The sequence below is a fragment of the Oxyura jamaicensis genome, chromosome 11 (genome assembly GCF_011077185.1).
Source record: "Oxyura jamaicensis isolate SHBP4307 breed ruddy duck chromosome 11, BPBGC_Ojam_1.0, whole genome shotgun sequence".
Taxonomy (NCBI): domain Eukaryota; kingdom Metazoa; phylum Chordata; class Aves; order Anseriformes; family Anatidae; genus Oxyura; species Oxyura jamaicensis.
Window position 1 is genome coordinate 20,826,423 of NC_048903.1, and position 22,787 is coordinate 20,849,209.

Genomic DNA, 22,787 nt, shown 5'->3' on the forward strand with positions numbered 1-22,787 from the left:
GTTGCTTTTTCAGTCTGGATTGCTGTCAGGACTGTCTCCTGGGCCAGCCTGCTGCTTTCTTCCAGATTTGAGGGAGTAAAACCAAAATTGCAGGAAACAGAGCGCCAGGCGATAGGATGGCACACGCCCCATGCTCCGCTTCCATACACTGTTTTCAGGACCTCTCCATGTAATGGGTTCATTGCATTCTAAAATTGTTTTTATTTTATCCTTCTTGGTTTCCAGTGAGGATTTATTAAATTTAACTTTATCTGTTTGACGTGAGGTTGGATGCCCTCCCAGGATAAGCTTTAAATGTGAAAGGATTAGCCATGTGTATGTTGTGAATGGTTGTTAATGCTGGGTCTTGTATCTTCTTTCACTGAAGATGATCTTGCCTATCTCATTTTTTTTTTCCTGTGCTCAATTCAGTGTGTTATGTTTTTCTTGCCTTTTAAGCAGGAGAGTGTGTGGTATCTTGAGAATAAACAGTCTTGATCTCAGTGTTTCTTTTTCAAAAAGTGGTTTCTTACCTAATTCCCAGGTGGCTTTTAGCAATTTGCAGTGGACTAACCCAGAGAGACTGGAGATGATGCAGGAAATTCACATCTCTCTACTTTGTTCTTCACAGCACCTTCAGCATCATGAGAGCGGGGTTGAGGGTGAAAGCTGCTATTATCACTGTGTCCTCTGTAACTACTCCACCAAGGCCAAGCTGAACCTTATCCAGCACGTACGCTCCATGAAACACCAACGGAGTGAAAGCCTACGTAAGCTGCAACGCCTCCAGAAGGGTCTCCCTGAAGAAGAGGAAGACCTGGGACAGATCTTCACCATCCGCAAGTGTCCAGCTGCTGATGCTGGTGAGTGCTGCTTCTCTTGCACAAACAGTGTTGGGCTCCCAGCTCGTGTGCGTCAGTTTTTGACTAGCAGCATTAGGCTGTCTGCAGAGTTCCTTGGCGAGCTCAGTCACTTTCTTGTTTCTCCTCCCTGTTGTGGGGTTGATGCTTCATTAATATGTTACGGAACGTGTCCTGAAGCATGACAGGGCCCCCATTGTACCTACAGTGTCAGGGACAGCTCTGCGTCTTAGGGCTTATGGTTGGTGGCTCTGAAGCACTGACTAGTTATACACATGCTTCATTTCATACTCGTAGGTAATTTTCTCAGTTCCAGTAGGGTTAAATGCAAGTTTGACACTTAGAGAAGTGTGTATGTTCAGTTATTGTCTTAAAGAGTGGAATATTATATGTCTAAAGATACAGCAACATATGGACAATTCTAACAGATTAATGAACTATAATTTCTGTAGATATTTTTCATTGTATCAGGTGATGACTAGAGCACCACTGCCTTCCTGTCCCAGCTTTTTTGTTGATTTTTAGTCTGTTAGTCACAATGGATCTTGAGGAGCTAGTTGAGAGGGGTGGGCGGAAGAAGGGGCAGATGTGGCAAATGTTTGCCAGTTTTCTCTGTCTCCTCTTGACAAGTGGAGACATGGCGTGAGGCGAGCGTTTGCTCGTGCAGAGGGGACATACACTGGGGAAAGAGAGCTGTGAATCTAACAACAGAAAATGTGCCCTAACGGGGATAGTTAATGTGGGCAAAACAGAAATTACATTTTGTTTAATCATTTAAATGATTCAGAAGCTTTTTATGTTAGGAAAAGTCAAGATCTCATAAAGTCCTCTTGGGCAGGCTCTCCTCCTCCTCCCTCCAAAGAAGGCTGGTACATGCACTGTCAGGTGCGATGCTGCAGCGGGGGGGATGCAGATGGAATTCATCACAACCATCCTCTGAGCTGCAGCCAGACTTCCATCCATAACTGCTGTGGAAGTGGCTGTTTCTTACAGAAAGGTGTTCTGATGAACTGGTGTTCTGCAATTAATAGCCATAGTGAGAGACAAGAAACCAGAATGGGTTTTTTTATTAGGAATTAAATTCAGTCTCATGGAAAAAAGTGACCGGTCCATGAACTCGGAGGCCCGGTGGAGTTAAGTGCATGGAATATGCTTTCCTAAAGGTCACAGTGACAGGGACAGCATGCTGTAGTTGCTGCACCGTGCTGCAGGGGACTGTAGCTCTTACAGAAGTTCTGCTTCTCCATGATGCTTCACTTAAAAAAAAAAAGTTCAAAAGAACATTGCCCAGTATTGTATGGCTTGTGAGTTTCTTAAAAGGAGTAGAGGAGACACCATCTGTGCCCTTTTGTGACATAGAACGGTCTTGAAACTCTGTTTATATTTGCTTTTTACTTTAGATTTTTTTTTCCCCATATGTCTGCCAGGATTATGGCATTGCAAATACTGAGACTGCAGAAGCTGACTAGCTGAGAAGGGTTTGTCAACTATTTTAAGAGTTAGGTTTTTTTTACTGAAAGTTTTGACTAATCACTAAACGGGAATCTCAGTTGGAAAATACTTCTTTCAAATGGCTTGAGATAATTTCCTTTAAGCTTGTTGTTTTGTTTTGTTTTGTTTTAACAAAAACTGAGTTAAAAAGACAGCAAGAAGAGGCCAGAGGCCAGGGCATGCAGCGGGGTCGCTGCCAGCACACCCGAGGCACTCAGCACGCCACTCACCACAAGCGACACTGGGCTGGTGCAGGCCACAGCACCTTGTTTCTCAGATTGGGCTTATTCAGTGCAGTTTCTTCAAGCATAAAAAGATCTGCTCCAAACAGGCTGATCCTTCCTTTTATTCTTTTTCCTGCAACTTTCAACCTTCCAGTGCTATAAAATGCTGCTGTTACTTACTGTTTAGCTGGCTGTGGTTATTCTTCCGCAGTGATGCAGAGCAGGAATAGACACATACCTACGCTTTCCTGACGGGTTTGCTTTGTCTCAGTTTGAAGTTTGTGCGTGTATTTGGCTGCTGTGCACATGGCACGTATAGGTGCAGCCGTTCAGAAGAGCAGCGTGCCGCTGGGGGGGCTTCGCTCACATCCCTCACGGGCATGATGCCATCCGGGCGGGACATCTCTTCCTCCCAGAGCAGGGCTGCAGTTCTGTTTGCAGCTTGCTCTCTGTGCTTACTCCTCTTGTATAATACGATGCTGTCTCTACCGTATCCCTCTTATGTTTTTTATCCTCTTTTCTGTGGGCTAGGCAGACTTTCCTCGGTGCTTTTTGATGAGAAGTCTCTTGTGATAACTGATAACACGAGAAAATCTTTCCTGTGTTTCAGACGCCTTGAGTAGAATGTGCTTTTGTGATCTGCGACACTTCTCTGTCGATGGGGCCCGCAGGGAGAGTGACTTTTTTCCTGGTTTGCTGCATTACAAGTGTAGTAGTTTGTTTTGATGCCTGCTATTACTCCCCGGTAATCATCGTAGTGATCCTCTCTCCCCTTCTAGTTAATTATATTTGTTTAGAATTCGTTTTCCCTACAAATACAGTAGTAGCAGCTTTCATTTTTTTTCAAAGCAAGTCCCCTTTTGTTACCACTGATCTTTCTGTGGACTCTTAAAGCATTTTATTCCTTGCAGCTTGTCTGCCTTCTGCAAAACTTCCTTCTGGATGGTGGCCCAGCCCTGCCCAGGGTCTCGGCCACGTCCCTGCGTGGTGCTCCGGGGCTGCCCATGGCAGAGCAGCTCCCTTCTGTGCAGGTGCTGCGTGGCCGCGGCAGTGCTGTGCAGCCTCGTCCCACTCCTGGTGCTTTGGTCCGCTGCGACTAAGAAGGAGGGCATGTAGGGTGGTGGTGTAAGGGGTCCCGAGGTTCCAGGAGGTGATGGGCTCCAGCCAGTTGCTTCCAAGGGAGGCCCCAGGCAAGCTGTGACCCACGGCAAGGTGCTGGCTTCCCCCTGCTGTAGTGAGCACATGGCAGCCACCATCGTGACCTCTGATGCTGGAGAGCTCTGTGGCTTTGCTGGAAGTGCTGAAAGATCCTTTACCACTTTTTTTCTTCCCGTAAATTCTTCCAACTTTTGCCAATCTCCTCATCTCTAAGTATGTAAATCTGTTGGTTACGGCAATAAAAGGTAGCTTAGCCCTGTTGGTGTAGTCTTTCGTAAATGGGGCTGCACAGACCAAGTAAGTCGAGTGGCGTTGTTCCCCTTCCCACTCTGTCCTCCTGTGCCCTGTGGCAGGGACAAGGTGCCAGGGTTAAACGCATGTGTCTGTGTGTGCTTAACGCGCTGGTGCGTGCAAGCGTGTAGGAAAAAGTATTACTGTCTCTGGGGTGGTACGTAGATATTTGCTTGTGTAGAAGCATCTCAATCTGTTGGAAGAGAGTGTCTGATCATACCTTAATTAGTCCTCTAACAATCTGCAAAGGTCAGTGCCAATTGCCTGTTCATTTACATTTGTAATTGTGATGGTTCTTGATTGCACATTAGTTGCAACTCATTCCCTCCCACCCCTCAGAAAACACATGCAGCAGCCTAAGCAGCAGCCTTGTAGACACAAGGACCTTTGTCTCTTTGCTTGTGCCAGCAGCACAGCCTTCACTGAAACTTTTGTGTCTTTTATGGAAAAGAGCTTTAGAAGCTACACTTCACTTCCAGTAAAGGGATGATGAAGTCATTGGCAGGGAAATTATATGGACATCAAGCAAAAAATCCAGTCCTCCTTGAACACGATAATTAAAGACAATTAAACTTTTCTGCTTGCTCTGAGAAGTGTGCTAATTATGCAGGAGACGGGGAGGTGGGCCCAGGCTGGACGTTTGGCTGTTTTGTTGGTCGGAATGAATACAGCTTTAGGGGTGGGAGTTTATTTTCCTCTGTGGGGTATTTTTGGACATCTATTGCTGTAGTATCTGGGCTGCTGCCACTGCAGATGTCAGCCCCTGGCTGCAGAAGCATCTGTATAACGTTACCATAAGCTAATTGATTTTTAATGATGGGGGGTTAGGAAAAAAACATAATAAAAACCAAAAGCTTCTCAAGATGTAGGGATGGATGCACTTATGACTCATTAGATAATGATAGAAATAAAAGAATGAAACAACCTGCAGCAAATTTTCATTCTGGCTTTGAAAGTGTTTCCTTCTAGAAGGCATCAAGCACCCGCAGCCCGTTTTATAACTCAGACAACCGTGTGTGGAGCAGCCGGCCCAGAGCAGGACTGCTGCTTCGCCTCCCGCACACGGCCCTGCTCGCCCTGTTGCATTGCTCTTTCTTGAGGCGTGGATTTGTTACAGCCCCAGTAGCTGGGCCTGTTTCTCTTTAGGCAAGTGCTGCTCATAACTGATGTTTCCTCCTTTACCTGTTACTCCTGCCCTGCCCTGTTTTCCATCCCCATGTGCACTCTTTGCCCATCACTGTCCTCTGTGGGAGGAACAGAGCAGGGTTTGCCCACTCCTCCCACTGTGTAGGACAGCGGTCTGTCGGGTGTCCATCAGGTGTCCATTCCTGACCCAGGTTGGGTGCTTCCTGAAGCTGCGTGGGACAGGGCCAGCTTCGCTCCTGAGGTCAGGAGAAGGTCCTGCTGCTTGCATCGAGCTTGACCTGAGCTGAGGCCCCTCAGGTGGAAGTGCCTTGTGCTTGGGTTTAGTGGAGTAACTAGAACCAGCAGGGTTAGGTGAAACTGAGTCAAGAGATGGTGCAGTCTCTTGCCCAGGAATTTCATTTTGATCATCCTCTTTGAAAGAGAAACAGATTTTAGTAGATTTAAATACAGATAATAATATGGCACGGCCAAGGAGTTCTGTTAAAAGCAAGCTCTGCAGTTCCTCTGGATGGCAGGAGGTGTGCACGTGGAGGAGAGGTTCCTGCCCTGAGATACCAACCGACATTGGAAGCTCAGACCACCCCGTGTTGTCCAAGGAAGGAGCAGAGTGCAGCTTGGAAAAAGTGTGCACCTTTCTCACTTTTCAAGGTGTTTTGAATACATAATCTGGACATAATCTATGTGACTGTTGAAAATTCTTAAAAATAAATAAAACATGGCAAGTAAGCTCCAAAAAAGTCAAATTTCATGATCTTTACGGTTGTGCTGGAGGCCATCACAGAGTTTTGCAGTAGGAATTGGATAACTTGTAGAAGCCATGTAATATGTAGTGGGAAAAGCTGACCATCTCTCAACTCTGAGTCATCCTGCAGACTATTTTGCAAAGGTGTATCTACTATTCAGTGGGGTTGTAGTTGGTTTTTCCTAGCACCATATGCTTCTGAAGAACCTCTTTGTCCTTTTGGACATGGGAGTGTTCCCCTATGACTGGGCTAAGTCAGCCAAAGATACCATTTGTAGTTTTAAAAAAGTTATTTTCCTGGGCTTATTTAAGGGCATGCTGCAGTCTCATTGCACTGCTGAGAACCATCCCCTATGTCGGACATACTGTTTCAGCAATTCTACTAATCTCTGCCAAATCCTGAGTAGCATCTTCTTCCAACACACAAAGTCATTGTTAGGCGTCCCTGCATATGAAGAATGAGGGCAGGCTCTCTGGAAGCAGTTGCTAGACTCAGCCAAGTGCATTCAAAGGACCTTTTGTTTGGACAGGAAAGGGGCTGGAGCATGGTGTCAGCAGGAGGATCGCTGCCTGCGTGTCATCCCTTGCCCATCCTGGTCTTGCAGGAACGTCCACGGTGCTCCCTGTGCAGCAAACAGCAAGGAACTGGCCATTCTCCCCACCCTGATAAGGCAGATTACAATTATCGAGGGGAATAGCTTTACTGTAAAGCTGTGTCCAGAGCTCCTGGGAGACGGGGGTACCCCACTGCTCCTGCTTTTCGCCTTCCTCTGCCCCATGATCAGAGGTGGGTGCACTGTCCCTTCACGTGTTGCTCATATTTCAATACTGAACCTTTCAAAGGGCTGCAAACTAAAATGAGGATGTGAGTTTCTAATGAACCAAGTATGTAAATAAACATAGCTAAAGCTGTTGCCATATGAGAAAATCCCATGTGGTTTAAAATAGTAGTTACCAAGCTCAGCGTGGTTTTGTCTGTGGTAGTTGCAGACTGCTGGATGCATATGTTTCTTGCTCTGTTTTTACTCTGAGACATGTGAAAGACTTTGCTAATGCTCCTCTTTCCTAAAAGCAGTTGCTGTTACTGCACCAAGGATGTGAAGGCATTGTCACCAGGAGAGAGGTGGTGGTAAATGGGAACGGAAGCAAATTCCCGCGTGACTGGGAGCAGATTTGTTATTGAAATACTCAGGATGCGGTTTGCAGTATGAAGAGGCTTCTCTTAGACAAAAAGTTTCTATTTAGCAGAAGGGAGTCATGATGTGAGCCACGTTTGCCTGTATAAATTAGTGACTCAGAACAAAATGTTACCCTCTTCCTCGAGGCCAAAGCCACTGCTCTTTCAATTTCCCCCTCTCTTATCCAAGCTCTCCACTTCCTCCCTTCACTTTCCTTAGTGGCCATGCCCTGTACTTAGGAATTGTGATCAGCTCATCTGCAAAATGAAGCAAAGCAAATTGTAGAGGAAGAGGAAGGAGATCTTCCATGGAAATCTTCGGAGAGGGGAAGCATCCTCTTATTTTCTCAGCTTGAAGAGTGGCAACCATGCGAGGCATTTCTCATTCACAGTCATGGAGCGTGGAGTAATTATAAATGTTACATGTTACAACAGGGATGTGACTTGCTCCTCTGGAGTGGATTTTCCATGACTGTAAGCTCCATACTTCCAGTGGAACTTTAAGACTTTGGAAATGAAAATTGGTAATGCCAGATGATATTTCTCCCTGCTTGAAATAACTCAGGCTTATTAATATGTGATGTCCTGCACTTGGTCTCAAGTAAACAAGCTGTGGTCATTACTAATGCTGGAGAAACATGCGTGTTGCTCTCCTCCATCTGATAGAGGTAATGGAGGGTTTCAGAAAGGAATAATGAGTTTGTTTTTATAAGCCTCTCTCCTCTTTTCCATCGGACCTAATTGCGCACAGCAATTAAAAACTTCCCAAAGCAGATTACATGTAGAGTGTCTGCCAGAGAACAGCGTGCAGAACGAACACTGCAGTATGCACACAGCCAAAAGCACGCCACGGCTCTGGCTCTGCTGGTGACGCACAGGCTTACCTGGGCAGAACATCTGATGGTGCAGCCCTTCCCGACAGCACGACAGCCCCTGCAGTGGGCTAGGGAAAAGCAACGTGCAAGGTGCGTGTTGAGGAACTTGGTATAGAACTTCCCATCTACTGTGAGCGAGAGTTCCAAAATGAAGCTTTGCATGCCGTCTGCTCCCCTGCCTTTGCCTCTTACCACTGGAGGAGCCATCCTGTCTCATGCCCCTACCAGTCTCCCTCTCCTCCTCAAAACTGGATTCCTTCCTGGTGTTTGAACTCGTTTCACGTGGTTCCCCTTGCCATTTCCAGGCTTGTCCTTGATTGACACATTTAATAATCTGCCAACCAAAATGACAATCTCAGCTCCTGTGTGCAAACATCAAATGCTGCCCAGCTTCATTAGCTTCTCTCAGGCTTTTTACCTCCCTCTCTCTCCCCCTGCAACCCAATATTGTCTTTTCCCAATATGTTATCTGTAAACCCCTGAAGGCAGCAGCCTGCTCTGGCTTTGTTTCTGAAGTGCTGCATGTAAATGCAAACAAATCATTGGTGTACAAAGCGTCAGAGGAGTGCTCAGTGAGCAGCCCAGTCTCAGCAGGTACTTGAGAGCGAGCCAGAAAGGCCACTGGGTGCCTGGTCGCGCGCACCCAGCTTTCTAGGCTGGGGGCTGTTTCCTACAGTGAGGGTGTGCAATGGCTTTGTTGTCTGAAGAGGAAATCCGTTCCTGTCATCTTGTCCTCAGACGTAGGGAGTAAGACAAGCTATTGTCCTGTTTTGAGAAAACATTCACCCACGGTGCAATAACATACGTGAAATAGCAAGAGAGAGGAAAACAGCTCTTGGCGATATGTATGTTAAGCTGATTAAATTTGCAATTCTCCTTTACTGAAGCATTTCTGATCTCTGTGCCAACCCCACCAAATACCCCCACATGCAGGATTATCATCTTGTTTTCCAAGATCTAATGTCATGTGTGTTCATTTAAAACGGGAGGACAGCTTGTTGCTTTCCCTTTTGTTGTTCTGATGAACCTTGGAATTTTTTAATTTTTTTTTGTGGATTGAATGGCTTAAGGAATTTTTACCTTTTCCAGCAAGTTCCTCATGGGAGTCACCATGTTTCTGTGCTGGGTCTCTCCTCTGGAGTGCGTTCAGAGAGCCGGCAGGTAGCAAGCTCTCTCCGTTACGGACAGAGTAAGGTGGAAACTTTCTGCTTTTGTTTTGAGTCGCTTTAATGGTTATCAAAATTCAAAAAACATACTGGCAGCCAAAGGTCAGGATTGCTGCAGACAGTTCTCTTGGAAGGTCTAACAATGTGAGGATAGAGCCACGTGTTTTAAAAAAGCAAGTCCCTTTGGAAGCCTGATTGGACTTCTCTGTCTTGGCATTACTCTGTAGCATAATTTATAAGCATTCCCTGCTTCTGTGCATTCCCCTGCCCCAGTTGTAAACGCTGTTCCAGTGGCATCTTTCTGTCTTTGTGCTTATGGGACATCATGGGACTGCTGAGGTCTGGTCTGGCGTCAGAGAACACAGGAATAAAGTTTGTTCCCCTTTAATATCTGGCAGAGGCAGATTTCCTTTGTTATTTATTTTTTTGGGTTGGTTTTGAGTTTAAAGTAAAAAGCAGTTGTGCCCTAGCTCTGTTTTGACCAACCAGCAGTGTATAGATAATCTCTAAAGGATATGAAAGGTTTAATCATTTTAATTTTGTTTTTATTAAAGTTTATCATGACTTTTTCATGTGCCCCTGGTAATGCATGATGGGGGGGGGGGGGGGGGAACAGAAATCTACACAAACCCCCAAGCATTCGCTTAATGAAACTCTCTAATGGGAGGCGCCTGGCGGGAAGGAAGTGGTTAGATAGCTGGGCTGGGGAAGGCAGACCAAAGGCATGCTGTAATATCACTGAAACGTGGCAGGAATCTCATAAACTCCCCATCTAGCTCCAGCAGACACTTGTCATTGGGAGCTCATGGCTTTCATTAAGCAGAAAGAGAGGAAGCTCTGACGGCTGACTTGTTCCAGAATGTTTTTCTTGTTCAGCTGCATCTTAAAGCCCTTTCCACTTAAGAAAAGTAAAGGGAAAAACATCGCCAGATGCTGTAGTAAAGTGCTGGGAAGATCTTGGTCCCTCTTCTGCTCTACAGTTTTCTACCCATCAAAACAAACTCTGGAGCCAGACTGAAGCCAGGCTGTCAGCAGCTTCTCTCCCGAGTTCAGGCCAACAGCTGTTTCCTTCGGGACAGACCAGTTGTGTCCCTGAACCTGCCATCTCGCTCCTGGTCACCAAAAGCTCTGCTGCTGGTGCCAGCTGCACCTTCTGCTTCTCCCCTTTTTCTCCTTTTTCCCCTCTCTCCCTTTCACTTTTAGAACAGGGAACTTCTGTCCTGAGGACTTAAAGGTGGTTGTTGCAGTGGTGCTGGTTGAATTCAAGAGTGAAGGGCTTCCTTTTTGGAGCGAATCAGTAAACCTATGAAAGCATTGCAGGTTGAAGGGTTGTAGATCGTGCAACCCTGTCCCAGGATGTGTTGGAGGGTTAGATGTCAGTGTGAGCAACACAGGATTCATCTTAGCAGCAAATTCAGCTCAGGGTTAAAGTCTCTTCAGCACAGCCACGCTGATTCTGTTTAATCCTTGCACTTTGTCAGGTAGGGTGTCTAACTGAGCTCCCTGCCATGACGTTCAAGTTGCAAGGAGAAAAGGAAAGCTGGAGCTCCAGCACAGAACATCGCTGGCTCCTTGATGCCTTCTGTCCTGCTAATTTGCCCAATAACAGATTAGGTGGGGACAATGGCAGAAAGAAAAAGCCGTGTTCAGTTGGAGAGAGGCTTTCTGTTAAAAGGAAATGAGGGTGTTCAACTTGCTTACAAGCAAACAGTGTACTAGAGTAAGGAGGGGCTGCACGAGGCTCTGCCCATCAGGCTTTGTGTTCGAGTCCTCGCTGAGGAGCTGCGGTGTGGCAAGGTCCAGCAGCGGGGCTTGGCAGTTGCTGATTACTGGACATGATTACTGGACATAATTACTGACACAGAACAAGAACTGTTTCAAACCAACTGCCTTGCCTGACTCCGTGCGAGACAGAGCAAACCTCCAGGCGCTACCGTCAGCGTTGCACATGCTTCCTGGGTTTTGCTCTGCTCCCCGTGTGGAGGCGCAGCCGTGCCCCATTACGGCGTCCGAGTGTCCTGCGAGGCTCAGCGACCAGACTGGCCTTCCTGGCCTCCTGCCGCCTCCCCGTTGTGCAGCCCCAGCGCAGAAGCGTGCTGGGCCCGTGCCAGGAGGAGAGGTAGGAAATGGGAGCAGGACCCCAGCCTGCCAGATGGTACTGCAGGGTTTGCTGCAGCTTACAGTGTTCCACCCACACTTAATTTTGGTCTCTGGTGTCAGCAGCGTGGAGCCTCACCTAATGACTTCTGAAGAATACTGGCAGGTTTGGGAGCGTGGTACTCAGCCGTTTCGTGTCTCCTCAGTCGTACAGGCTCACCCGTAAGTAGTGTCAGAGGCTGAGATGGTTTCCCTGGGATGGGATTTGCACAACAGCACCACTTTAAGGTGGTTGAGTTTCCAGTAGCCCCTTCCACTCAGCTGTTTCCTGCCCATCTGCACATGTCGTCAGTAATGAACCTTTCTGGCTGTTTGCTGTGATGGGCCAAAAAAAACTAAAGTTGTGCTTGAAGCCAGATGTCTCGTCCAGACTCATGACCGGGTTCTGAGACTGCTGCTGTTCTTTGGAGGTTCAGGGTCAGGAACAGGGTTGAAACCTCTGTGATACTGATGCCAAATCCGTTCAGAACCAGCCACGTCCTGCGGTTTCCTTTTTTGAGGAAGCATCAGCAGGGCATCAGGAGGCGGTGGGCAGGAGCTTGCCAGCTCGAGGGGGCCCCAGGCCTGCCTCTGAAGGCCGCACTCAGTAACTGGTAGCTCATACGTCTCATTTTGGCAGAACACTGGGTAGAAATGCCAAGCTTATTTTCTAAGTTTTTATTGCAGTGCACGAAGAACAGGGAAAGAGGATGTGGGATGGTTTCTGTTTCTCAAGAAGTATATGTGTAGGCTGGATGGAGTCTCCTCCAGTGTAGCTGTAATTCTGTATTTTTTCCTGAGTCCTTTTTACCGAAAATGATGCACTTTTCTATGTAAAGGATGTCAGTTTCTCTTAAAAGAGTATCTGAGCCAGTCTAAACATGGAGCTCTCCCTGAGACTGACAGGGGCACTAACAGATGTCCCTGGGCCATGACAGTGCGTGCTGGAGAAAGCAAATCCACGCTTCCTGTGAAAGATGAAACTATGTGGTTAGAATGGATGCACGGGATGCTTCTGTGGAATTGTTTCTGTTCATCACACAGTACGTTTGCACTGGATTTCTGGTCTCCAGCTCCATCTTTTCATCAAAGTGGAAATTGCAGAGCCAGATCCCTTCATTCCTCCTCCTGTGGTGCTTTTGCACCATTGGTTGGAACAATCTGCCTTTGGGCTTTCCAAGAGACCAAGTTCCATTGGCTTCTTGCCGTCAGTGAGAACTCCTGGCCCGGTGTTTAATGCAGATCACAATGGTCGCTGCATAAACCTCTGGAGGATGTAGTCCAGGGTCCAGAAGCAACCTCTGGGCCTTGGATCAGCAAAGACACTAAAGCACACTGGCATTGTATTTGTCCTCGATGTTTTAAACATTTTTCATTTGGGATTATAAAAATGTTGCCAATTTGTTTTAACAGTTCTCAGAGATGTTAAAAGATGGGACTGAGACTCCAGAAATCTGAACGATGTCAGGGTTCTGGCATAAAGTGATGGAAGTATGTCACCTCTCCATTTAGGGTTTTATCCATGGAACGAGAATATCTGCTTACTCTTCAAAGTGGTTGTGAAACTGAATTCCTTGAACTTTGCCATGCGCTTTTTGATAGCTGGAAGGGAGAGGTAGAGTCCCTTCTAATGGTCTTACCTTCAGAGGCAGAAACTTGCCCTTCCAAGTGCCCAATATGCAAGGAGAGTACTCCCAGGCGAACCATTTCTTCTCCTAGCCAGAGCACTCTTCTGTCACAACTGGTCAGCTGAAGCAATTCCATGAGAGAAAGCAAGCGTGAAGGAGCCTTTCCAGACCTTGCTCACTCAGACCCGTAGCATCACCACACTTGTGTGCCATCCTGCTTGAAAGGTGAATTTGAAGCTTGTTGCTGATTCGGGATTATGGTGTAGGCTTCATTTCCCTGAACAAGAGAACCATTTAAAAAGGCCAGTGCAAATCCACAGAGTCCAGATGAATGCTGGAAGAGAACATACTCCACCTCCCCCCACCCCCCAAAGAATATTCTCTGCAGAGCATCAATTCCTTTCCCTTCTGCTGCTGTCTTTTCCCTGTACCGATTCTCTCATTCTTCGTTCTGCTGCAGGAGCAACAGGTCTGGTGGTCCTTATCTAACTGGCAGGACTGGAGGACAGCGTCCGATCTACATGAAAAAGTGCTGTGAGATCTTTGTTCAGATGAGGCATTATGAACATGGAAAGTATTCTCATCCTGCAGCTCATTTTTTAGGAGTATAGGCTTAATTGCGAGAGATACAGAGCTTGGTTTCTGAAATTGATTTTGTTTTTCTTTAAGAGCTGTAGGCAAAATGAGATTGTGTACCTTATCAGTGGGAAGATTTGTGAAACGAGGATTTACAGCAGCTGGCACAGGGCTAGAAGAAACCCCTGGCCTCACCCGTTCCAGCATAGTCAATGCCGTTAGGTGTACTTCAACACGCACGTCAGGAGGACTCTCTCCTCTGTGCTTGCTGGCCATCTTGTGTTTGCGTATATTTCTCAAATACGCTTGGTTCTTTTTCCTTCTGCAAGGCCTGTTGATCCTCTTGGAATGGCATTAAGGTCATCTGAACTGGTGCTACTGCATTTATTTGTTTGTTTTTCCGCTAAAATCTTGAGATTGCTGAATAACTTGTCTGCCAACACCAATGTCTAGCTCTAGCTGCTTCAGAAGGAAATTTGGGGGCCCATAAATAATAGCCTATCTCAAAGAAAGGTCTCCTCCTTACTGACATTTAGTTCTTGCCCCTAAGCAAGAAGGTTTGTGTTTCTTCCAAATAGGTTGCTTTTTAAGGTCTTTATTTTTATACACCTTGATGCCCTTGCCATGTATTTTGTTTTGACCTCAATGATTTCTTCAGGCCACGAGTTCCTAAGGTTAATTGGGAGTTGTATGAGAAAGTATTATCCATATTTGATCCAAATTTGCATTTTTTCCATGTTCGTTATCAGTCCTCCAGAGAATGGAAGATGAGAGGAGCGGTATTGGTCCAGCTCCTTTTAACCAGCCTTCCTTGGATGCCCCTGTAAAGGCTGCCTTATTTTCTTGGCAGAACAAGCAGCCCTAATCTTCTCTTCTGTGTAGATACCTCTCCATACCCCTCTTTCATCCTTCTCATTCATCTGAGGCCACTTCATTAAATGACAGCGTTTAATTTTTCCGTCCCATTCCACGTGCCCTGACGTGTTGTTTCTTTCACACAGAGCATGTCAGATGTCGATTTCGTTTGCTGTGGCTGCAGGGGTGCCTGGCCTTCTCCTCAGCTGGCACGATGCACTGATGCATCGCCACTGCCTGCCCTCCTGGTCGTGTGTTGGGACCCCGAGCCCTTAAATCTCCTCTTTCTTCTGAAATGGTTCGGCGGGGCCCCCGGTCTGCCCCTGCTATTGCTCACTGCCAAGCTCAGATAACAGAGTGGCCCTGGACAGAAAGTGGGGATGGACTGAGCGTGACTTAAGAGCATTTTTCTTTGCTTTTCTGATTTGCTGGCATTCATGCAGAGTAGAAGCTTCTGCTCCTTTTCTGGGAACTACTCTCTCATTTGGTTACCAATTACGCTGAAGCATTCTGGCCTTTTCCATCCTCCTTTTTATTGTTACGAAGGGTGAATTAGGGCTTGGTGTTTAGGATTGTTCTCTGGCCTCCGCTGCTACTTTGCTGCCTCCTTTGTGGCAAAACAATGGCATTAATTTTGGCCTTTGCAGGCAGGCAGGCAATCTGGCAGCGCACAGTGCCTGTCCGTTCCACTTCACTTGTGCAGCCACCTCTCCTTTCCACATCACCTACTCACTTTTCTCCCTTTCTTTTTTTCCTTCCCTTTTGTGTGTGTGGTGTGGAGGATTGTTCGGGGTTTATTTTGTTCCAGCCTTGAAGGGGGTTAGAGGTCGCAGCCTGGATGCCGAGCACAAGGAAGTCGACGTGGGTAGTTGGAAGCAAGCAGACCTTTCCCTGCTGCGCATCACTCCCCAGAGCCTGGGCACTGGAGTCCTTTGCCGGCTCATCCCTGGCCGCTGTGGGACTGGCGAGACTCAGGGTGGGAGACCAATCGTGCCCCCAGCACCCTTTCCCCAGATGCTCCCTCTTCCCAGGACTTGAAGCAGTGCTGTGAGCAGGCAGTGATGTGGGGAAGACGGCGAGCACAGAGAGATGAGAGCTAGTTAATGGACAGAAAGATGCAGAAGACGCCCTAAAACAAGCGGAAGGCAGGTGTGAGCTCACGGGAATCGAGCCCTGGGGGCATTTGTTCAGACCCGCCAGGGAAGTGCCCCTGCAGGCAGCGTCCCCCTGCGGCCTCAGACCCAGCAGAGCGGGGCCGGTGCTGCACCGTGGCTGGCGGCAGGGCTGGGGTCAGGCTGCTCTTGTCGGCTGTGCCCCCGCACGTGGCAGGAGCCCTGGGCCACCTCTGCTCGGTCGTGACCCCCGAGGTGGCCGTGAGGTGGGTGCAGGGCTCGCCTGCTGCCCCTGCTGTCCCTGGGCATTGCTTCTTGGGGGGCTCTTACCTAAAGCCACGCGGCCCAGGGCTGCGGGGCCGGGGGTGGTGCCGATTCCAAGATGCTGACAAAAGGGAAGGAAGGGAAAGAGAGGTTTCACCAGAATCTCCAAGATCATTCTAAAATGGCTGAAATAGGAAAAAAAAATGAAAGGGCAGGAACCATCTGAACGTCAGGGACGTGCTGTCTGAATGATGCAGTGTGGGTTTGTAGTATCTCTCATTAGACAGAGCTTCAAGTCCTTCAAAGCTGGGTGCTGTTGGAAAGGAACAATTGAGAGCTGTGACAAAGGAGAAAATGAACTTCTAGCCCCAAAAGGTAATTAATATGAAATAAGATGTGTGTTAAGCACCTGTCAAATGGAAGGTTGCTCCAAATGGTACAAGTTGCAGCAAGAAAAAAGAAAAGGATGGCAGTATTGTATGAAGAGCAAAAATAAATGTTAAAAGTTGAGTGGAAAGCCACAATGCTGTTTAAAAACTAAGGGTAGTTCTGAAATGAGCAAGGTGATTCGTTTCTCTGCTTCCCCTCCCTTTCTTGCATGGGTTTGGCAATAGCCCCGTGCTTCCTCTCAGCTGTAGCAAGGAGGACTGTGGTGCTGGGGGCAGCGTACCCCAGGTGGGGAGCTTGCGGAGCTGGCTGGGGACATGCACGACTCTGAAAACTGCAGGTCAGAAGTGTGGAATAGAAACCTCACGTGTGGCAGTACCCCAGTTCCTGCTGTGCTCCTGTTAGGGCAGGGCCACAGGCTACAGGGACATGGTGACCCCTTGGCAGTCTGAGGCCTGGATCCTTTTTTGTTTTCTTTTAAATAATGTAATAAGGAATTGAGAGATTGGGCGCTGCTGCCCAGAGTCCATTGTTACGGTGACAGCGTACAGCCGTGCTCTCCCTGGCTCTGCACAGAGCAGCTCCAACCCGCACAGGCAGTGACACAGCAGCTCCAACTCCAATACAGGCAGTGACAGAAGGGGGATGTTGTGCAAGCTCTGTCCTCCAGCCCCGGCACGCGCCCTGTGCCTCTCAGCAGCCGCTGGGCTCCTTCGGAGCAGCAGCAGAAACGTGCTCCAGGTCCCGCGTCTGCTTCCTGCCTCCAGGAGCGCCGGTTCGGGGCTCAGCTCTCGTCCTCTCTTTCACGAGTATTTTGCGTAAGAAGACTCTCACCTGCTGGTCTGAAGCTGGCTTTGGACCGCAGCTGAGGGTCCTTCTGGTCTGAAGGAACACAGCAGACCAGGTGATGCCAGGCATCTCCCAGGCTGTCCTTTGCCTTCCAGAAGGCAGCAGCCAACCGCATAAAAGAAGCGCGCGCACACAGTCAACAGTTTCCTTTCTTCTGCACAAATTGGCAAGGACTAACCTTGTCATATCTAGTGCAGCGCTAACGGGCGCCTGCCTCCAAGGGGTAATCATGCAGGCATAAATTCGGAAAGTTGCTAAGCTATGAGCAGTCTTATGAGCATTAAAAGTGTCCTCTTTGCCAGAAAGGTCATTCATAACTTGGCTGCGCTGCTGATGTACAGTCAGTGATATTGATTGATTAATGTATAAAAAGCACCAAATCCATTTGCTTCTATGAAAGAGAATAAAGTGCAGTCGACTCTCTCTTTATTTTCACCTCATCCTTTTGTTTGAAGGACGTTTTTTTTTTTCTTTTTGTTTTGCCAGCTAGGTTTAAGGGGGTTACAAAAAGCCAGTTTCTGCCAAGTAATGCGTTCACAAAGGGAACATTGATTCACATCAGTGTCGCTTGAATTACCCTTAAAGGTTTGCCAAGGAGTTGTTCTTATATTAACCTTCTGTTCATCAAAGATGAAATAAATAAATAAGTCATAAAATCAGCTTCACTGCCCGCACTGGAGCTGGATGCAAAACAGGAATTTCTCCTATTAGGAATCTGTGCTCGCAGCACCGCCGCTCAGCCCTGCTCCCTCGCGCGTTCCCTCCTTTGCCAAGCTGTGTTTCCCCGGCCCCGCGGCCGGCCCCACGCTCCCCACGCGAGCGCTTTCCCTTCGTGGGGCAGGGAGCCGGGCTCGGGGCCTCTCCAGCAGCGCAGGGTGGGGAACTCGCTCCCGGCGCAGGGATTAGTTCTGCCCCGCTGCCTCTCCTTTCACACTGCCCAGCACAGGCTCCTGCGGGCGGGTGGGAGAGGGGCTGGGGCTGCTTTGTTGGGAAGGGCTGGGTGGCCGCGACCCGGGCACGCCAGCAGCAGGGGCAAGGAGTCGGCCTCGCCACTGAGGTCAGTGTGGAGCTCTGGGGGGCTGCTGCAGCCGGGCAGAGGGCACGCGGCGGAGCAGGGAAGAGGGCGAGGTCCCTCGGCGCCAGGCGCAGGCTGCCTCCTCCACTGGTGCAGCCTGCTTCTGGCAGCAGCGATGGATTGTGACCTGCACAGCCCCGGCTCGTTTGTGAGTGAGCAAAGCGTGGAGGTTTGCCTGGCCTGGCTAGAGAATGGGGGTGAGGACCTTGGGCATCTCCTCCTGCTGCTTCTGCAGTTGCGATGTTGGGGCTGTCTTTGACACTTGGACATGGGGTCCCTGTGCTCGTGCAGTGCCTGTTCTGTTCTGAGCTTGGACAAACGTTGTTGGTCTCAGGGGAGGGGGCTGTTTGGCTCGTTCTGCTCGTTGGGCAGCTGTGCATGTCACCCCCCTCCATAAAACATGGAGCTCACATAGCTCCTCCGCTTGGGAACATCTCTGTGTGAGCTGTTCACACCTGGCTGTCACGACAATCTCCCCAGCATGTGAGCTTCGTGATGGCCTCCAGGTTTTCTGTGTCATTTCAGATAACCTCAGTCGCTCAGCCACGAGTGGTGCAGGAGCCCGTGGCTTCCAGCCGATGCTGCCCAGCCGCACTAGTGGCTGCTCTGCTGCCGAGGCGCCAGCTGGAGCGGCAGAGGGATTCAGCTCCGCGTTCGCGGTTGTGTCAGAGCACGGTTTCTGCTGCGAGCTGTGGCAGCGCGGTGCTGGCGCTGCAGCGGGGAGCACACGGCGCCTGCTGGCCCAGCGGCGCAGCCGTGCTCTGTGCTACGTGCGGGTCTGGCACAGCTGGGTCGCGGGGACCTCTGCAGCACTGCCCGCCTGGCACTGGTACTCCAGTGCCTCGTACCCAGCGGTGAGAAACAAGGGTGGTACCCCAGAGGTGTTGAGGTGCGTGCTTTGGTATACACCAAGTGTGGTGGAGAGAGCAGGAGGGCCACAGGGCATCTCCCACCCAGGCTTCCCTTACGGTGCTTGTGCCTACGTGTTCTTGCTCGCGCCGTGGAGGAGCTGTGGCATGCCTCAGACCTCGTGCTGCTGATCTGACGCCCCCAGAAGCAAGCCCCTGAGCCCCTGCACACCCCCCGGCATGGCTGGCAGCAGGGCTCGGTGCCTCACGTTCCCAGGAAAAGCTTTTTCCCCATGGCTGCTGAAAATCCTGAGAGGAAAATCACCTTATTTTTTAATCTTTTTCTCAGATTGTGGGAGAATCGCAGAAGTCTGCCGCCCCCTCCCCCTCTGGCGAGGCGGAGGGGATTGGATCAGACGGTACAGAGGGAGCATGCTGAGAGTGAATCCATTTTCTCTCCTCCATCTCCCCAGAATAAATTAGAATTTGCCTGATTTAATAAAATGGCTTCATCTCTCTGCCATCTTTTCTATCTCCCATGCGTTTCTTCCCCACCCCCACTGCAAAATAATAGATCTCGGCTGTACGGCTTCTTGTTATAGGCTGGCGATTTAACATGTAGGGTACGTATGTGAGTGTCTGCATGCACCGCCTGCAAAAGGATCCGGCCACTGAAAGTGCACAGAATTTGTCCCTGTATCTCAATTTCCTTATTGTCAACTGTGATAGTTATAATTGCTGTCGAGGTCAGTGTAATTTACTGTCCATCTGTCATTAACCTGACCTCGTGGGTGGATGTGACTGCCATGCAGATATTGTTTGGGGACTGGGAGTGGTTAGCGATAGAAATTTTACAGCACGAATTTGCCCTAGCCACTTTTCTCTTTAATTGGCGTGTATTTGTCTATGCACATAGTGGAACTGTAGCTCTTTGCCGCAGACGGAAAGGAGGGGTTATTGTTAGAATTTAGATGGTTTCGCTGCAGCTGAACCTTTTTCTCTCACTTAAATCTGGTGTTTTAATTTCTGTTTCCTAGGTTGATTTTTTTCCTTTCCGTTCTGACACTAATTATGCCAGGCGCATTGGGAGCGGTTGCTGCTGAGAGGTACCCAGCTAAGTGTTAAGAAAGGTTTTAAAAACAGACTGAACTCTTTCTTAATGAGGCTCAATCGTGCTCTCCTCCGGGTGGTTTTGTTTTGCTGATCTGTCAGTTTTTCGAGGATTTAATTGCACTTTTTTCATATTAGTCTTTGAAATGGGGCTAAGCAGCTTTCTGTAAAATAAAATACAAAAAAGGAGAGATGTTACTGGCTTTTCTGTTTTCTTTTTTTTTTGCTTTCATCACTCTAGGATCATCATCTGCCACTGACTCCTGGGACCCAACAGTAGTAAAGAACAAAATTTATGAGAGGAGCAAATGAAATGGCAGGCTAGACGGCTATGGCAGCTCCAAAATTGTAAACCCTTGTAGGCAATTTTCTTTGCTTTTCTGCTTCTCAGTTTGGTTCCTGTCATGGTGCTGCTTATGCTAATCCTAGAAGGCCTTCCAAATATTTATTTTGGAGCAAGAACTAGGAGGTGAAGGAGGGATGAGGAGCACCGAGGTGGATTGTCCAGCATAGCTCATTTCCTATTGAAATGACTCAAAACCAATTGCACGCCAAGTTCTCCCGTGAGGCTCAGGAGCAGAGCTGGGGAATCACCGCTCCGTGGGAGTGTGCAGGTCGGCCAGGTCCAGCTCCTCTGCTCAGAGCTAGCACCGTGGCCAGGGCTGTGTCCACCCAGGTTTTAAACATCTCCCAAGGATGGAGGCTCCCCTGCCTCTGCAGGCCCATTCTGGTGGCTGAGCACCCTCGAGGCATCTCCTCAAGAGCCAGGATTACAAGCAAGGGGATGTGAATTAGAAGTTACTGGGATGGGAAGAGGCAGGGAGAGAGGAGGCGGATGTATCCGTGATGCTATTATCTTTATGGCATACAGAAACATGTTTGAAGCAATCAGCATGGAATTCTTAATTGCTTCACTTACTTCTGCTCTCCTCGTGGGACAGATTGTACAAATGCAAGAGCTGCCAGGACCCTCATGTTAGCACACTGTCCCTGCTGTACACACTATTTTTAACTAGCGCTTTGTTTTGCAGAGATGCACAAAGCTGCTGCTTTTTTTTTTTTTTTTCCCAAGGATGCTAATAAACAGCAGAGGCAGTAAGTGCTTTCTGATCCGCTTGACAGTGGCTTTGCTGTCCTAGCCTGCAATTCATTTTTCCTTCTCTTTGCGTTTGCATTTCCTTTTTTCTACTTTCCTTCTTTTCTTGTAGCTTTGGTTCTCTCCCTCTGCCTTTCTTTTTTCATCTTTATCCCTTAAATATCTAAGTGTCTCTCTTCTTTCTTTCTAGTCTTAACCTAACAAAAATCCTGTTTTCCTTTCTCTGTTCAGATGTGTGCCTTCCTCTTTTAGTTTCCAGCACACCTCTCATGAGGGTGTAAAATCCAAGAACCAGATCTTTGAGATTTCAAAATAAAATAAAAGTAAACTCTTGCTTTAAAAACACTTTAGCAGGAAAGCCAGGCTAATTGTAAATCAATGAGTCTTAAAATGCAGCATTGATCTCCAGTTAGAAGTTTGAAGGGGAAAGCAGTAATTACTGCGCTGAAGGTAGTTTTTTTTCTCTTAGTAAGTTCTGGGCAGAAGGAAGGCTCATTAGGGCAGCACTTCGGAATCTGAGTAATTAGTTTAAAAAGTACTTTTGTGGTGTTATTCCCATGGCTGGAAATTATCGGAGTCTTCGTAGATGTATAGTTAGCTCTGATAAGGTTTGATTTATTATCGTGTTTGGCGGGGAAGATCCTTCCTACACAACCACCTGGGTGAGGACAGGGCTCAGGGATCGCCGTGGGGGGAGGAAGGACGGCTGCGGAAGGACTGGAAGGGGCTGGCACAGCAGAACGCCCCCGTGCGTGGCGAGCGGATCCTGGATGTCCCTTGCGTACGTGCAGCTGATTTAGGTTTTTGTTCATCTTTTCATAGCGACAGTTGTTTTTTGTTTCAATGCTCGTGTGCTGTTGTCGCATATAACGTGCGGCATTCCCAAGAAAGAGGAAACGCCAGCCATGGAAAACAGTGCTGTTGACAAGTGGTTTGCCCGAAGGAGATGAGATCTTCTTTCATCCAACACTGACTTTCTGTTCCGTGCTTACGACTGCCGCCAGGCGCGGGTTCCCGGGGCAGGGGGTCCTCACCACACACACCCGAGCAGTGTGTGTCTGGGCTACGGCACCTCGCGACGCCTGCCCCAGGATCTCGCTTCTGGTCTGGGGCTTTTCTGAAAGAAAACGGGAGTCAAATCCCACCCCTCTGGGATACATCTTTTTAAATGTGCAATTTCCTGCGTAAAGTGTCCTGAAAATCCTCTTCCGTTGCTGGTGGTGGCAAGAGCCTCTGGCCCACCTGTGTCCCAGGCTAGGATGGTCGTGCTGGGCCAAGGGACAGCGAGGGCTCGGCTCAGGGTGGCAAGTGGAGGGGGGGAGGAAGGGGAACCGCCGGGCAGGGAGGGACGGGCCTCGCCACCTCTGCAGCCCTGACAGCGAGGGGCTGCTCGCCGTGTTGCCATCCCACCGTGGTTTTGCTCCATGGTTTCTCACGTGAGCTGGAGGAGAGGCTCAGCCCTGCACTAGGGCCCCTTCTTCTCCCAGCTACCCAGGCCAGTCTCACGAAGCGCTTCTTCCACATTCTGCTGTGTAGAAGAATTTGGAACGTTACGCTGTTGTGATGTTTTATACATCTGAATTAACTGGCTGCAAACACAGCAGGGGCAAGAGGCGGCCTTTGGAGCTGGGCTCAGGGACACTGCCACAGACCTCGGGTCCTGGAGGTGTGGTGTGGGCAAAGACCAGCTGCATCTCCTCCTGCTGCTCGTCAGCCCCATCCCTGCACTCCCTGCCGCAGCG

At 48.8% G+C, this 22,787-nt stretch overlaps 1 protein-coding gene across 5 annotated transcripts in view; it reads left to right on the forward strand.

Annotated features, from left to right (window-relative positions):
- Positions 1–22,787, forward strand: part of ZFHX3 (zinc finger homeobox 3) — a 475,206-nt gene that overhangs the window by 398,933 nt on the left and 53,486 nt on the right. For all 5 annotated transcript variants that reach the window (XM_035336639.1, XM_035336636.1, XM_035336637.1 and 2 more), the window contains one exon: positions 611–842. In XM_035336639.1, the coding sequence (XP_035192530.1) occupies positions 611–842 (232 nt within the window). The remainder of the gene's footprint in view (positions 1–610; positions 843–22,787) is intronic.